Raw genomic sequence first — 17,973 nt, 5'->3', positions numbered from 1 at the left:
AGGGCTGCTTTCTCACTATTATTTCAGTCTCTCCTTATCATTTTCAAATGTAGCAATTATACCTTTTTTTGAACCCCAGTAAATCCCAGTATGATGCTCATTGTGGTTTAATTTTGAGTGAGGTGAGGCATCATTGTCACTTGTAAATAGATTTGAATAGAGAAAGAACCTAAGTGAGAAGAAAACGTAAAATTTTTAGGAACATCAGTAAATATGGAAAAGGACAGAATCATTTTTTATTCAGGTATGTTTCTAATATATTCATCTATATTAGTTGAAATATAACCAAATTTTAAAGCCTTGAAAATAAACTCATTTTATACAGGGTAAAAAAAAATGATCATGACTGTAGAAACTGTTTCATAAAAGAATACTTCCTATTTAACGTGTATTTAATGACCAAACATTAACTTTGCTACATGAAACTGGATGGCAAATCATTAGTTTGGATTTTGGATACATATGTATTAGTCTTAAGAAAACTGATGCAGACTGGAAATCATCTTGTAGAGGAACTAGTAAAATATCCTTTTTGAAATGATTGGCCCAAAGTAAAAGAGAATAGGAGAGCTGGAATTAAAACCCAGGTCTCTGGTCTCCCACCTAGAGGCCATACTACTTCTGGACATGTGACCTTTGATGAGACCCCAGTAAAGTGTGCTTGAGAACAAATTATTGAAACAATTAGTAATTCTTCTCCCAAATTAAAATGTGTACATTATAATTTTCATAAAGCATTGCTCTAATAACAACCTTTTAACACTACTAGGGAACCCCAAATAGTCATCAAAAAACAAAACTAACATTACTTTCTTATACTACCTGCCTTATGTCAGGCATCTTGCTAAGCAAGCACTCTACATATTTTATTCTCTATAAATCTTCCTAACAATCCTTATAGGGTAGAAAAATATTTCTTTGTCAATTTTAAGAAGATATTCCTTTATTTCTTACTAGACATATCTGATAGTGGAAAATATTTAAACATTTACATTTCGCAGTATTTTATTTTCACAAATCCTGAACCTCTCTGTTCTTTGTTTTTTGCATGTAGGAACACTTACAATAAGGTTTATCGTCTAAATTATTATATAAACTATTAAATAACAGGTGGTATACTATGATAAAGTCTGTTTTTTTGTTTTTTTTTTTTTGAGACACAGTCTCACTCTGTTGCCCGGGCTAGAGTGCTGTGGCATCAGCCTAGCTCACAGCAACCTCAAACTCTTGGGCTCAAGCAATCCTACTGCCTCAGCCTCCCGAGTAGCTGGGACTACAGGCATGCGCCACCATGCCTGGCTAATTTTTTCTATATATTTTTACTTGTCCAGCTAATTTCTTTCTATTTTTTTAGTAGAGACGAGGTCTCACTCTTGCTCAGGCTGGTCTCGAACTCCTGACCTTGAGCCATCCTCCCGCCTCAGCCTCCGAGAGTGCCAGGATTACAGGCGTGAGCCACCGTGCCCGGCCGACACATCACATTTTCATTGAGAATTTTCTATAGGCAAAGCACATGCTGAGTTTCAGGGGATTCACAAGTAAAAAAGATAGTTGTGTCCTCAAGGAGCTTTCAGTTTAATAAGGAATAAATGCAAATAATCATAATACAAGGTAAAAAATGTAATTTAAAAGGGTCAAATCATGTTGGGAATTAAATGGTCAATTGATTTTTGACAAAGGTACCAAGACAATTCAATAGAGAAAGGAGATCACCTTTTCAACAAACGATGCTGAAACAATTTGATATCCATATGCAAAATAATGAACTTCCACATTTGTCTCACACTACATACAAAAATTCAACTTGAAACGGATCATAGAGCTAAATGTAACAGATAAACTATATTAAACTTCTAGAAGAAAACATAAGAGAAAATTTCAGTGCCTTTGGGTGTGACAAACTTTCCTTAAATGCAACACAAAAAGCATGAAGAACTCTTACAACTCAATAGTATTAAGACAACCCAGTTTAAAAAAATAGGCAAAGAGGATACATGGATGACAAATAAGCACACAAAAAGATACTGAATGCACATTAAAACCACAATGAAATACAACTATACTCCTGCTAGAGTGGCTAAAATTAAAAAGACTGACCACACTAAATGTTGGCAAGGATGTGAAGCAACTAGGACTCTTATGCAATGCTGGTGGATATGCAAAATGGTAAAACCACTTGAGAAAACAATTTAAGAGTTTCTTAGAAGGTCAACACACACCTACCATATGATCCAACCATTTTACTACTGGGTATTTACCTATATTCATATCTACTGCTGCATACCAATATTACCACAAGCTTAGTGATATAAAGCAATACATATTTATTATCTCACAATTTCTGTGGCTCAGGAGTCAGGGCATGGCTTAGATAGGTTCTCTGTTTTAGAGTTTCATGACTTCTTTTCCAAGGCTCAACTGGGGAAGGATTCACTTCCAAGAGCATTTGGCTGTTAGCAGCATTCAGTTCCTTGTGGCTTGTCAGACTAAGGTGAGAATTTTTTTGCTGGCTGTTAGCCAGATGCCACCCTTAGCTCCCCACTACACAGTCCTTCCCAACATGGGTACTTGCCCTAATCAAAGCTAGCACAGAAGATAATCTCTCCTACTAGGATGGACTCAACAGTCTTGTATAATGTAATCGTGTACACATAATCATGTACATCATCTTTGCTGTTATCTTATTGGTTAGAAGCAAGTCACAGATTCCACTCACATTCAAGGGGTAGAGAATTATCCAAGGGCATGGATAATGGGGCAGCCACTGGCCAGGGAAAACACATACACACACACACATACATATACACACACACATACACACACAAAGCTGATAGTGGGTATACATGTGTCCACTGTACTATTCTTTCCATTTTATGTCTATCTACCATATTACCCAAGAGAAATGAAACATATGTCTACATAAAAACTTGTACACAAATGTTCTTAGCAGCTTTATTTATGTTAGCCACAAACAAAAAAATTCAAATATCCATCAACAGGTAAGATAAATTGTGGTATATCCACACAATGGAATACTCAGCAATAAAAAGGAACAACCAATTGATGCATGCAACAACATGGATGAATCTCAAAATCATTATACTAAATGAAATAAATTAGGCAAATGAGAGGACAGAGGACATACTGTATGATTCTATTTATGTATAATTCCTGAAATGTAAACAATTTATAGTGACAAAAAGTAGATCAGTGGTTACCTGGGAAAAATGTAGAGGGGAGGAAAGGGATTACTAAGGAATCTCTGCAAGGAATCTATGAGAAAATTTCTTCAGTGATAAATATCACCACATCATTACCTTGATGTGGTGATGGTTTCACATGTGTATACATATGTTAAAATTCATTAAATTGTACATTTTAAGTATGTGTACAATTTGACAAATTGCTAAATTATACTTCAATTTTGCTGTTTAAAAATATTTTTAAAAAACATAGGATCCACTTTCAACAGGAACACCATGTCACATCAGTGCATTCTGTTAAAATCAAAAATTTTCAATTATTTACCATTAAATAAAATTGATGACAAGAAAAACAAAAGAGAATATCTTAACTGCATAAAGCATTCAGAATAGGCTATGTGAATGAGGTAACATTTAAATGGACTTTTAAGAACAGAAAAAAGATTTTAATGTATAGAGATAAATTAAAGGTATTTCCTGCACAGAAAGATCAATTTATTAATGCATTTTTTTAAGACATGGGTTCTCACTCTGTCACCCAGACTGGAGTGCAGTGGCACAATCATAGCTCACTGCAGTTTCAAACTTCAGGGCTCAAGCAATCCTCCCGCCTCAGCCTCCCAGGTAGCTGGGACTACAGGCACACACCATCACACCTACCTTGTTTTTTACATTTTTTGTAGAGACCAGGTCTCCATATGTTGCCCAAGCTGGTCTCAAACTCCTAGCCTCAAACAATCCTCCTGCCTTGGCCTCCCAAAGTTCTGGGATTACAGGGTGAGCCACCACACTCAGCTTCAACAAGCATTTATTAGCAATTGTGTCCCCAAGTAACATGTTAAACACTGTAAAGACCTTTTCAACTGCTGTTAGCAAATTTCCAAACTGGGTTTAATAAATTTGGGCATGGACAAGAAAATTATGCTCAAAATTTAGCTGCCATTTTCCTAGTGTTCCTAGTCACCAACTTACTTGCATAATTCTTTTCTAATTGTAGGATTAAGGCCTTACAGTAAAAAGCAGCAAATTATGTAAATGAATTTAATGTAAATCAGCATGCAGTTTTATACATATATGATGGGTATGCACATGGTTAATATTAATAGATAATCAATTTCACAACTGCTATCTTGAATACAAAGCAAAACCATGAAGCTCTGATTACTTTGAGCAATTAAACCTTTTAACTACCTTGAGATTTTATTTTCTCTTTTGAAGAATTATGGTTTACAGGTAGAGTAACCATGTGATTCACTGTCCAAACTTCTGAGTGATGGGTGCTATTAATTATGCTGGTCAACAATACTACAGCAGGTCTGTCCCAGGCAAATTGGGATACATAGTCACCCCAGGTACGGGGAAGTTTTGTTTTGTTGTAAAGTTATTAATACAAGTACAGATTCTGGAGCTCCACCCCAGAACTACTGAATCACAATTTCTATTGTGGGATTTGAGAAGACTTGTACTCTAATGTAGTATCATTAAAGGTTCTTTCAATTCTAAATTCTATGTTTAATAGGGGGATATTGAATATAGACTGGATATTAGATGGTATAAGGGAATTATTGTTAATCATCTTATATATAAATAATGACATTGCGATTATATAGGAGAATGTCCTTATTTTTAGGAAAACACATAGCTGCATTTAGGGGTAATGTTGATTCAGGGAATACATACACACATACAATTAAAGCTGATAATGGGCATACAGGTGTCCACTGTACTGTTCTTTCAATTTTATGTATGCTTGAAATTTCTCATTATATAACATTGGGAGAAAAAGACTATTAGGGAAAAATATTTGTATTTAGAGGTGAGACAGCATTATTGTTATAAATATGACTTAACTATAACCAAAAATATGTCAAATCAAGTGATTCTTAAAAAAATCCAACCTGTAATTCCTATTCTTGGACTTTTTTCCTAAGAAAAAATAGTGTCAAAGATATTCACCACAGAATTGTTTAAAATAGTGTTATTTTTGCAACATTCTGAATGCATAACAATAATGGCACAAATGACAGTGCACTGGTACATTCAACAAGGGATTATTACACAACCATCAAAATAATCATGTTCAAAAATATATTGACCTATGCTACTACATGCAAAAACAATCCAAAACTGTATCTATGCTATAACTATATAACATTTGTGGATTCAAGTGGAAAGAACCGTAAGTTTATACAGAAAATGCTACCTGTTTGAAAAGCAGTTTTTCCTCCTCTATTTTTATTTAGAATTCTGCTAATGATTTAAGTAGTGCACTCCCTTTTTCGTGCAACAGTAATGCATGTTTTAAAAACAGGTCGTTACCTGTCACCTTTTAATTTGGTCCCAAGAGCAGCACAGGTCAGCTTATAATTCGTTGAACAACTAAATAAGATTAAAGGCGCCTCAGCTACTGGATGCATATCTATTTTGGGATAGCCACAGAATCGTTTTGTCAACTACAAAGATAACAAACATTATGTGTAAAGTGTGTTGCTAAAAAGGTCTCCAGACATCAGAGGAACGCCCACCGCAATGTGTGGGCTAAATGCACATGCACAATGGTGACAGAAATAATACCTGTCATATAGGACGGGCATGTCAGCCTTTTCTCCAGGAAAGGCCTCTGGTCCTAGGCTGCCTCCTACTTTCACCAGAATGAGAGGCTTCCAGAGTCCCTGGCAAGGAAGGCGACTGACTCGCCCCTTCCCCAGGAGGCTGGGAACTGCTAGACGTGAGCGCAAAGTTTCCGAGGCCTTTCAGCAGTGCCCCACGGTACGCGGTGATTCCCCAGTTGCTAGGTTTAGTTGCTAAGATACCAATCGTTTCGCAGGAAAACGGGAGTGGTGCACTCCCTTTTGGCGTCGTAGCGAATCCTCTAGAAGCCAAGCGCATTGGTTCCGGGAGAAAATCGGGTCCTCTACAGAGGGACGGGAAGGCGAGGAGAAGCTGGGAGTGACGCCTCTGAGCCGCGAAGGATTGTGGGAGGAGGTTGTCTCCAATTTCTCCTCCCCCTCCCGGCCAAGATGTCTGACATGGAGGATGATTTCATGTGCGATGATGAGGAGGACTACGACCTGGTGAGGCGCAGGGAACGGAACTCTGGGGCTGGAGATGGTGTCTGGTTTTCGGGGCCGGGCCTGGGACAGCCGCGGCCTTTCTCTGTAGATCATGTGCCGCTTCCACCCTCGCCCGGTTCAGTGACAGGACGGGTTTACCTCCTCCCCCTTCCCGCACCGGGCTCGGGCCCTGCTTCTCCAGCATGGGGGAGGGGAGGGTAAATGAGGCAGCGAAGGGGGTCCCCGGCCTTGCGCTCCAAGTCCGAGCCCCTCCTCGGTTTACATGGACGCTTCTGGCCCCAGGCGTCCGGTTCTCGGTGCCTCCCACCTTCTCCCCGCCGCGCGAGCCGCCTCGGTGACCGTGCTGCGGTGTAGGCCCTGGCTTTGCCCTTTCGGGCCCAGCATTCTGGGCCCCTCTTCTTCAGCTTGAATTGAGTGGGTGCGAAATGCTGAGAGAAGAGTCTGAAAACTGGGGGGCCTTACTGCTCTCAGGCTTGACTGCGAAAAGCCACTTGAGTCTCTTGGAGACATAACTTAAATAGTCTTGTCCAGGGTCGGTGTTTGTCCGAGGTGAGGGTGTAATGGAGAGTTCAGAGAGAGCAAGGAGAGCTGGAAGAAAGTAGTTGAAATATTTGTTCAGTTCTTTAAAGACAAAAGCTGGAGAGGAGGTTTTGCTTGTTTGTTGTTGTTTTTGGGGGGAGGGGATAAGAGAATTGAACCCGTGGCTTTTTCCTTGACTCACAAATTTCCCAGTATTTGAAGTTTAAAACAGCAAAAGCGAAGAAATAAGCGAATTTCTCTAGCTGAATGGTGATTTTTAAAATTCAAGGTTTAATTTATGAATGGGTTTACAAAAATTCACTTATGTTTCAGGTTGCTGTTCAAAACCATTGTGTGGGAACTAAGAAAAATTATCTTCACCAAGAATTAGCATCAACTTTGCTTTGGTTCTTTATTTTTGGGGTGTTTTGTGTGGTTCTTGTATATTATGGTGATTCTGCATTATTGTAAAGTTATGAAGTTGATGTTTTGGGAAGTCTGGCACATCTTATATATTAAGTGCCAGAGATTCTCAAGATACTAATATATTGTTTTGAATTAGTGTATAATTTATTTGCATGGGGGAATTCAGAAATCACTTCCCATTAATCTTTGCAATTTAAAAGAAGGCACATTTTGCAAAATAGAGAGGGAAATTCTTCCTTTTACTTCAAAGTCATAACAGAGATTTTGATAAAGTTAGTGTAGAGCTTTGCTAATAGTTATGGTTTCTACCTTACATTTTAGTTTGTGCAAACCAAGCCAGTTGTGGGTAATGCCTCAGTTCATTAAGAATGTGTTATTTGTGGTATATATCCATTTTTATTTACCTGTTTCTGTAGGTGGTTTTATAACTATTAATTTTTATTCATAGTATTTTGTACACATTTATTTGATACTTGTGATATTTTGCTACATGCATAGGATATGTAATGATGAAGTCAGAGTATTTAGGATATCCATCACCTCAAGTATTTATCACTTCTGTGTGTTCGGAACATTTCCAAGTCCTCTCTTCTAGCAGTTTTGAAATATACAGTACATGGTTGTTAACTATAGTCATCCTACTCTGCTATAGAACATTAGAATTTACTCCTTCTATCTAACTGTATGTTGGTACCCATTCACCAACCTCTCTTTGTCCACTACCACCACCACCACCACCCCACACACATACAAACACCACACTCACAGACACTTTTCCCAGCTTCTGGTATCTATCCTTCCACTCTATACCTCTGTGAGATCAACTATTTTAGCTCCCATATTAAGTAAGTACATGCAATATTTGTCTTTCTGTACCTGGCTTTTTTCGCTTAACATAATCACCTCGAGTTGCATCTGTGTTGCTGCAAATGACTGTTTTATGGCTGAATAGTATTCCATTGTGTATATATACCACATTTTCTTTATTCATTCATCCATTGATGGACACTTAGGTTGATTGCATTTCTTGGCTATTGTGAATAGTGCTGCAATAAACATTAATGTGTAGGTATCCCTTTTGTATACTGATTTCCTTTCTTTTGGAAAAATACCCGGTAGTAGGATTGCTGGATCATATAGTAGTTCCCTTTTTAGTTTTGTGAGAAATCCTCGTACTCTTTTTCATAATGGCTGTATTAATTTACATTCCTACCAACAATGTGTAAGAGTTCCCTTCCCATCCTCATCCTCACCAGCACCTGGAGTGTGTGTGTGTGTCTGCCTGTCTGTTGTCTGTCTTTTTTGATAATAGGTATTCTAACTGAGATAAAATAATATCTCATTAAGATTTCCATTTCCTTGATGATTAGTGATGTTGAGCATTTTTTCATGTAAGTGTTGGCCATTTGTATATCTTCTTTTGAGAAGCGGTGTTTGTATTTTTAGTTTGTGTTCTTAAATGTTTCTGCTCATCTCTTTCCTAAGCAATAATCTGTTGAATACACAACTTATTAGCACTATAATTAACTTGAAGATCATCATTGAGAATGTAATGTAAGGAATGACAATGAGAATCTTATTGTCCCATGGAGTATTTGATTAATTTTTGCAAGATTTTAATTACACATATAATGTTTTAACTTGCCTGTGTTTCCGCAGCCTTTTAGGGCCTATACTACCTGCACAGTATAATAAAGTTGAATATATAGTTGTTTGACTTTTTATCTTTTTTAAAAAAGTAAGATTTTGCACTACTACATAATTAAATGAAATGTTGGGGTGTTTTGATTTTTTTTTTTTCCCTTCAGCATTCTATTAAATAGATCTTCCTCCCCCTCATATCTCTCTCATGTAAATGCCATTCTGGATTCCCAATCAGATGTCAAATAGTGGAAGTTTCTATGTTCTATCTACTAACAGTTAATATTTTGGGAGCATAAATTTTATTTTTCATTTCCTTAGTCAATTTCCTTAAATCATTATATGTTAAAAAAAAATTAAAGGAACAGATTGCCATTTCATGTTTACATGATGTCAAAAGAGTTTTTTTATTTTTTTAATAGTTATTTTGCCTTGGTTGTATTCTGTTTCTTAGGACTTGAATAAAGAGTCTACAGAATTGACTTGCCATCTTAGGGAGATTTCTTTTTTTTAAAAAATGTATTATCTGTTGGAAAATTGGTCATCACCTCATTTTAGTTAAAAAATGCTAACTAGAGCCATGACTATTTCTGAACACAGTAATACTCAGTATTATCTTTGTAGGTTGTTTGTTGATAAATTTTAGTACCCTAAATCACTTTTTTTCCTTGCCCAATCTAGTGGAAATAGGTAGTTGGAATACAACCTGAAAAATTAAAAATGTTTCTAAATCTATGCTGTTCTTGTTTGTTTGTTTTTGAGACAGTGTCGCTCTGTTACCCGGGCCAGAGTGCCATGGCATCACCCTAGCTCACAGCAACCTCAAACTCTTGTGCTCAAGCAATCTTCCTGCCTCAGCCTCCTGAGTAGCTGGAACTACAGGCACACGCTGCTACGCCCTGCTGTTTTTTTTCTATTTTTAGTAGAGATGGGGTCTCACTCTTTCTCAGGTTGGTCTGGAACTCCTGACCTCAAGTGATCCTCCTGCCTCAGCCTTCCAGAGTGCTAGGATTACAGGTGTTAGCCACCATGCCTGGCCCCAAATCTATGCTGTTTTTATCCAGGAAAGTAAATAATGATTTGTGCCCAAGAAAGATCTAAAAGAAAAGAGAACAAACTTGGTTAAAAAAAAAAAAGAATTCAATATACTTGACCTCATATTTCTAAGATCTATTTGATTTTTATTAGAGGCAGAAGCAGGCATTTTACAAGCCTAGTAATCTATGTACCAGTTGATGGAGAGGTAGGAGATGGTACTAGTAGATGAGTTTTCATCCATTGCTGATCTTACAGATTTATAGATTATTTGCTGATGTGATAATACTAAATAATAGGTGTAGTGCCATTCATTAAGTTGTTAAGGATTGATAAGTTAACTATATTGTAATTCCAGTCCAATCATTCTAGCATGAAATTACATAGTACTTCTAATAATCATTTTAGAAAGGATTTGAGGCAAACTGATTTCATTCCAAAAATTACTCTTTGGTAAGTCTTGTTATAAGCAGAGTATTGTATACTTGAATACAGTTATTTAAGTGTGTTACAAGGAAAACATTGTCCAAAAGATAGAATAATTCCACTTGGTTAAATATATTACCAAGCTGTGAATTCCTTTATATTTCCCTAGTCAAGCTCCTAGTTGGGATTAGTGAATGAAAGTATTGTTTTTCTCATCTTAATATATAGCAGTTTTAATGCCCTAAATTTGTACTTCTTTTTTTGTCTGCCTTTTTTGTTGGGGAGGTAGATGAGTCTTAGCTACAGGATCTCTTATAGAATCTCTTGTTACCACTTTAATAAAATCAGAAGAAAGATGATGAAGGGTTGATGACCAGTGCTGTGCACACAATGAACACATATCCACTGTAAATGTTAAGTTTAAAGAATATCAAAGAAAGTGTAATCCACATTATCCTGTTTTTTGTTAGGTGGGAAAAAATACAGAAAAATGTCTGGAAATAAAAGTATCAGTGATTTTAATTTTTAAAAAAATTTATTTCTTGAAAACTTTTCACAGTGAACCTACATTACTTTTACTGATTGGGGTTGTGGGCAGGGAGCAGGGTATAAATGATGAGCAAAAATGTTACTTTGGTCTTGGGAAGCCAAACAGTGCTTCTGTCATTGCTCAAAATTTTTAGAGTTCCTCTTAAAAAATTGTCTTTAGAATCCGAAGCATATTTAACATAGCTTTTTTTTTGTTTTTTTAAACAGAGTCTCGCTCTTTTTGCCCTGGCTAGAGTGCTGTGGCGTCAGCCTCGCTCACAGCAACCTCAAACTCCTGGGCTCAAGCAATCCTTCTGCCTGAGCAGCTGGGACTACAGGCATGCGCCACCATGCCCGGCTAATTTTTTGTATATATTTGTAGTTGTCTGACTAATTTCTTTCTATATTTTTAGTAGAGACGGGGTCTCCCTCTTGCTCAGGCTGGTCTCGAACTCCTGAGCTCAAACGATCCACCCACCTTGGCCTCCCAGAGTGCTAGGATTACAGGCGTGAGCCACCACGCCTGGCCTAACATAGCTTTTTAAACTAGTTAATACATGCACATGTTTCAACACTAGAAAATATGAAAATATATACATTAAAGTTTCTTTTCCATTCTTCTTCTCCATCTGCCCAGTTCTTATTGCTCCCAGTAGATAACCAAATATATTAATACATTCTTATCCCCCCTTTCTTAACGAGGATATAGCATATTATAAATATTGTTCTACATTTTGCTTTTTAATTTATCTTAGAGATTATACTGTGTAAGTTTGCCAAGAGTTTACCCATTTCTTTCTACAAATGCGTTGATTGCATGGATGTACAATATTTAATTGGTTCTCTATTGATGAGAATTTGGCCTGTTTTTAATCTTTTGATGTTCAAAGCAATGTGCAGCTTTTCAAAAAAAATTTAGGTGTTGCCAGGTTTTGTCCTTTTTGTAGATGTAGTTGAAAATTATATTGAGAGTTAGGTTTGATAAATAAGTTGAGCCATCAAACTGGATGATGCTGCTTTAGGTTAGAAATACCTGACTTCAATAAAGTTAGTTTTCTTGAGAATTTCAGAAGCATTATTGTAATTCATGTCAACATTGTTGTAATAATTTTACTTCCCCCTAAAGCTACTACTTTAAAGAAAAATACTGATTGGGAATATAAGTTTTGGTGAGTTTTCAAAAAGGCCTGTTGCTTTACCTCATAGATATATCTTCTGTAATGAAATTAGAGAGGTTCAAACAAGGATAGTGAAAATAATGGGAGACAATTCTTACATGTTAAGAATAAAATAAAGTTATATAAATTTAATAATAAAGTTAATGTTTAATAAGCATAAATAAATTTAATAAATACTAAAATATATTTAATACTTTTCAATGATAACTTAAGTCTGTAAACTATGAATATGCAACAAAGTGAATTGTTACTTGTACATTATATCTCAAAATGAACACATGGACCTAGTGGGAATTAGAAACTTCTAAAGCATTCAGCTCCCAAATTGGACACAAGAAGAACCAAAGCATTGGAAGTGAGTCATTTACCTAAATTTACAGGACAAATTAGTAGGAGAGTCAGAACTAGAGCTTAAGTTTGATGACTTTTATGATGGCTGTACTTGGAAAATTTAATTTTAAGACTGAAAGTTTAGGACAAATAAAAAAAGCATTCTAATTTACACCGTAGATAATAAATTAGGGCCCAGTAACAGATGAAATTTTTTAAAGTGGGTAACTTTATGAATAGCTAAACCACAGTGACTACCTAGGATTTGCATTATATCTGGTCTTTAAGGAGAATGGAACACTGCCTTCTACCTCTTAGTGTGCTCAGCGTCTGGTACAACTATCTAGACGTGGTCCAGGCTCAGAAAACATTGTTAATGGTGAGTCTTGTTTTTCTAAAAGTACATTTCTTAGGACCTCTATTGGCAGCAGACACAAGAGTAAGTATAGAACTATGGAACTGACTCTGTTCAGCAGTGGTTACATTTCACCACATAGTCAAAATTGCCCCTGGCTATTGTGTGTTGGGTTATTTTGGAATGCTCACACACTTTTCATTTCAATTAAACATTTTTGAGCATTTTATGATATCCCAGGCTCTGGGAATACACTGATAAATAAGTAAATTCCTGCTTTTGAGAAGTTCACAGTGGGCAACTGAGAGGAGTATGGAAACAACATACATACAAAGCTCTGTGTTAGAGAGATGCATGTCATGCAGAAACATACAACTGAGGAGAAAAATTTAGTTTACTATGAAGAATTGGAGAAAGAATCACAAAGTTAAGCCTTGATGAATACATTTCCTAGGAGTATTAGGGTTGAGGAACATCATAGGAATAAAGCAAAAAGGTTGTTGGGGGTAGTGGGGGGGCTTGATTAGAATTCCTAGCAAAAAGAACAGTTTATGCCAAAGCAGAAATTTGAAATTGTGTGGTGTATTTGGGGAAAGAATAGATTTGGGTAGTGTGGATCGATCATAGATTGCTGTCAGGAGATGTCAGGACAGGAGTTACATAAGTAGGTTAGGTTGGAACTGTTATTGAACTATAATTTTTTTTTAATCTCTTTTACAATATCCAAGTGCTTGTTTATTTTTCACATATTGTTCAAACTCTTTGTTAAAATTTCAGTTTCTCTTCTATTAAAAGCATTTAAACTTTTACAAATTCTTATCTCTTATTCACTTGACACAACTGGATTCAGTTTAGCAATGTTTATTTAAAGCTTTTTCTGTATTCCCTATTCTAATTAATGGCACCACGTGTTAGCAAGCCCATGGTAGTCATTATGGGTAACTTTATTTTTCTTTATCTTATGCCCATATGGTGGGTCTCTTTTATTTTACATCCTTAATAGTTTTTAACATCTTCTATATTTATTCCATCACCTTCCTTTTCTCCCTATTCTACACTTGGGATCAGGCTTCATCATCTCTTGGCTTGACTTATGAGAGTATCCAGTGGGCTATTTCATTTTTACCAGAGTACTCTTCCTGAAACACGAATCTGATTATTTCCTTGTAGAATCTTTTAGTGGCTCTCCATTGGATCTAAACTCCTTGCTAGGCTTCTGTTGTCCTCTTCCCCTGTCCAGTACCAGTTCATCTCTCATCAACCCTTTGTACATCCTATGCTTCACCCCAAACTAGTCATGGTTCTTCAGATGTGTAATACTATTCAAACACACATTAATTGCTTTATTTCAGCTGCCTTTCCTCATTGCTGGCAACTCCTTTTCATACTTAGATACCTGAATAGGGTGCCTGTTCCTTCCTCTAACTCAAAAGTAGTTGATTACTCATTTTTGAGATCCCACTGTACCTAGTATGTGTGTCTATTATTGCTTTTATTGTGTTATATCACAGTTTTGTTTGCATGTCTATCTCTTAATAAATCATGAGTACCTTGAGGGGGGAAGGACTGTTAATTTGCATTTGTGTGAACAATACTTAAATGCTGGCATGTATTAAAGATCATGATCATTAAGCGTAAACAATAGAAGCATTCAAACAAATAGAATTGTTCTTTTAAAGACTTCAAAATATCAATTTGATAAAGCATGCCTGTGTAATAACTGAAGAATAGTTTGTTGTATTGCATAGCTTGTGGTGATGATTTGATTCACTGAGCTGCAAATGACAGGTTAGTAATATGGTGTTGGCTGGTTCAAGCCATATGAACATGGTGTTACAGATCATAACGAGGGATTGCCTATTCATAAGTCAATCAGTAGAAAATCAGTTGTGTCAATTCTCATGTATTTTATATATTTTAGCAATAACAAGAGTTGAATTGCAATTACGTAAAAAATTATACATTCTACTTTTTGAACTATATAATATGAAAAACCAAAAGAATATATTCACAAAATTTTGAGAGCAGATTCAAATCTTATCTCAGTCATTGTGATTTTTTTGGAGTTATAACATCTAAAGTTTAGAAATCTCAATCTGAAATCTGTCAGGTCCCAGAGGTTACAGGTAGCCAATCTTGCACTATAATAGGTATTCAGTGATTGAAATGACAAGACACTATGTGAAACATGGCAAGAAATGTAAAAGATCCTGTTTTTAACAATGTTTTAAGTGAGTGGTTGAATAATTTCCAGATAATTGACATTAACTTCTTCAATTCCTGATATATTTTGTTTCCCCTTTGCTGGCAACCTCTGTGAATCCAATCCCACTACTATTAATATCATGTGTACCTCTCATCTTGTACTTTCCTCTTCTCAAAACCTGACCTAGTTGTTTTATTCTAATCTGTTTTGGGCCAAGAAATGGACTTTAAATGGGAGTCCAAATTCTTACTTTGTGATAAATGTAAATCAGAAATATTTTTGTTTTTATTTTATTTCCAAGTTCAAGGGTGCATTCTGAAGGTTTGAGTTGCTATTCTTCTATCTTATTGAACAGTTTTAAGTGAAGTTTTTATGATAAATCTTAGATAAAAGTTTTTGGAAATTTTTGTTCCAAGCTAATAAAACTATTAGAGAAGAACTGATTTCCAAATGGATACAGTAGGTTTTATAGCTGTAATTTAACCCAATTGTTTCCTGAGGAAATGTCACTTAAGCTAAGATCTGAAATGATATTTAATAGTCAACCAGATGAAGAGAAGTGGAAAGAGAAGGGAGGAATAGTATATAAAGGTGGGAAACTTGTTGAGAGTCAGGCCAGGGTGGCTGCAGCAAAATGAATGAGGGAGACTTTGACAGGAGATAGATTTTGATGACTTTGAATTTGATTTTAAGAGCAATGGGAAGCCATTTTTGAGGAGAGAAATGACATAATTTACATTTTATGAAGCTTATTCTGCCTGCTTACCATGACAACATTGGGACTTGAAGGTTAAAAGGAATAGGAAGACTTAAATTTTGTGGAGAGATGAAAGCAGCTTGATAGGGTAGAGTCGTGGGAGGGGAAGAGGGGAAGGTAGATGGATTTGAGATTTATTTTGAAGATAGAATCAATAAGGACTTTTTATGTTCCAAAAAAGTTATCTTCCATTGTTTATGCTGTTCTTGCATGTGGTATTCTCTTTATTTTCTCCTGTTTTGTCTAGCAGGCAAGCTTCCGTTTATCTCAAAACCCAGCCTTGGAGCCATCACTATCACAGCATCATCCTGTGTGTAATTGACTTATTAATTCCTTTTTTTAGTTTGATCAGTTCCATCGTAGTCAAATCTAGATTATGAGCATTAAGAAGTGAATGAATCGTTAAGAAATTTATTTACTACCCAGAGTTTGATCTTGTTCCTAGAAGAAATGTTCCAAGTGGTTTTCATACATTAAACATGACTGAGTGCCAGTTTCATGTCTTCACACGAGGAAATAATTATCCACCAGAGGGCGCACATTACAAAGTTACTATTTTGATTATTGAAAAATTCATCCTGTGTTGACGAATTTTTGAGCTTTCCAAACACTGTGCTCAGCGTACTTTTCTTCATGCCTATGCCTTTATGAGACTTTATAGAATTTTCCATAAATATCTCATGAAAAAATTTATTAACTGTATTTGAATTTAGAAATAATTCTGTAATACTGTTCTTGTCCTTGTCTTTTTGTGTTTACTTCCACGAACTATTCTTAATTTGACATAAACTTGCCCTTTGTAATGACTTGTAACAAAAAAGGAAATAATCTCTATCTTGTGGCTTCCTAAAGTAATACTTTTCATTATACCAGCCCATGTGTATTTTGTAATTTTCATTATTAGATGCAATATCTTAGAACTATTTAAAACTTGTTTACGCTGCTCCGCAAAATAGCTTCATTCCAATTTTTCCTTCTGCCTTATTGTTTTTAACAAAGAACTGAATTCATGTGTTGGGAAATATTTTGCTTTACTTATTTTGATTTGTTATAAAGCTAATTGTCACATTAATACAAGCAGCTATTGTATTGTGGAATGCACAAGACAAATATTCTTATTAACATATAATCACATTTAGCATTGTACTACTCTGTCATAAGTAGTGACCATCCTAGCTAGTTAGACCATGTTAGAGCAGTGAAATTTAGACTCAGGGAGTAGAAAAAATTAGATTACAGAACCAAAGATTAATAATTGGAGCACATGTATGTTAGATTTTTCTTAGGTTCCATGACCAATGAAAGCTTAACCACTACGGAATTGGGGTCATTAACTAATATTAGTTATTTGTATTCTTCCTATGGGTTGATTCTATGGAAATTATAGTTTTGACCTGACAAAAATAATTCTAGTTTATTATACACTTGCTTTGGGCTGCCTCCTCCTTCCCCCTCCCAGCGACCCCAACCCCTTTTACGTAATGGTTAAATATCAATGGCATTTACCTATGTATTCAAGCTTGTTTTGTTTTGTATAAACGTATAGTGTTTCCATCTTAATGGTATTCACATTTTAAAGTGCAACATGTAGATTTTTTTTTTTTCCTAATATCTCTTTCTTTCCAACACAGGAATACTCTGAAGATAGTAACTCTGAGCCAAATGTGGATTTGGAAAATCAGTACTATAATTCCAAAGCATTAAAAGAAGATGACCCAAAAGCAGCATTAAGCAGTTTCCAAAAGGTTTATATTGTTTCCAGTTGATTCTGTGTCTTAAAATGTATTTTTAATGATGTATTAAATTAAATAAGGCCCAAGTGATTTTACCTCAGAAATGTGTTTTGAATACTTATTGATAATCCTGTAAGGTAAGTTTGCATTGTGCAGCACAAGTAAATATTTCAAAAGAGCTATCCTGTTGTTTTTGTGATCAAGCTAGTATGGTTCTGGCAGGAGAACCAATGTGATGGTCAGTAGGTATCATCACCGCAATCTTGTTCTTTCTTTTGGGATAGCCCACATAAGTGTGGTTGCACTATTATAAATAGCTTGATTTCTTGACATACTCATATACTTTTGGATTATTTTTACTAAAGGTTCTTTAGGAGGAAAAAGTACTTCTAGAACTGTATAATAATTGAGACGTAGTTCTTAATCTTTTGATGAAGGAACTTCAAAATGCACTCACTTATACTTAAGTAAGCATCTTAAGACTTGTCTGTTTTTTTAAAGCCTTTAAAAAGTGACATTGGGAAATGGTGAAATCCTTGGGGAAATGTTAATGCAAAATTAA

General features: G+C 35.7%; 2 protein-coding genes across 5 annotated transcripts in view; one reads left to right on the top strand and one right to left on the bottom strand.

The window, feature by feature from the left end:
* GALK2 (galactokinase 2) overlaps positions 1 to 6,034 on the bottom strand; it is a 133,571-nt gene extending 127,537 nt beyond the window's left edge. Inside the window, exon 1 of one of the 2 annotated variants that reach the window (XM_045528811.1) lies at positions 5,778 to 6,034. In XM_045528811.1, coding sequence (XP_045384767.1) covers positions 5,778 to 5,797 — 20 coding nt within the window. In that variant the 5' untranslated portion in view covers positions 5,798 to 6,034. The remainder of the gene's footprint in view (positions 1 to 5,777) is intronic. The other variant, XM_045528784.1, reaches the window with a different exon arrangement.
* A 113-nt stretch (positions 6,035 to 6,147) lies between these two features.
* Positions 6,148 to 17,973, top strand: part of COPS2 (COP9 signalosome subunit 2) — a 37,018-nt gene continuing 25,192 nt past the window's right edge. The window contains exons 1-2 of one of the 3 annotated variants that reach the window (XM_045528744.1): positions 6,148 to 6,277; positions 17,310 to 17,423. In XM_045528744.1, coding sequence (XP_045384700.1) covers positions 6,224 to 6,277; positions 17,310 to 17,423 — 168 coding nt within the window. In that variant the 5' untranslated portion in view covers positions 6,148 to 6,223. The remainder of the gene's footprint in view (positions 6,278 to 17,309; positions 17,424 to 17,973) is intronic. The other 2 variants (XM_045528754.1, XM_045528761.1) reach the window with 2 other exon arrangements.

Source organism: Lemur catta, chromosome 1 (genome assembly GCF_020740605.2).
Source record: "Lemur catta isolate mLemCat1 chromosome 1, mLemCat1.pri, whole genome shotgun sequence".
Lineage (NCBI taxonomy): Eukaryota > Metazoa > Chordata > Mammalia > Primates > Lemuridae > Lemur > Lemur catta.
Note: the sequence above shows the minus strand (reverse complement) of the source record. Positions and strands in the feature narration are given on the sequence as shown.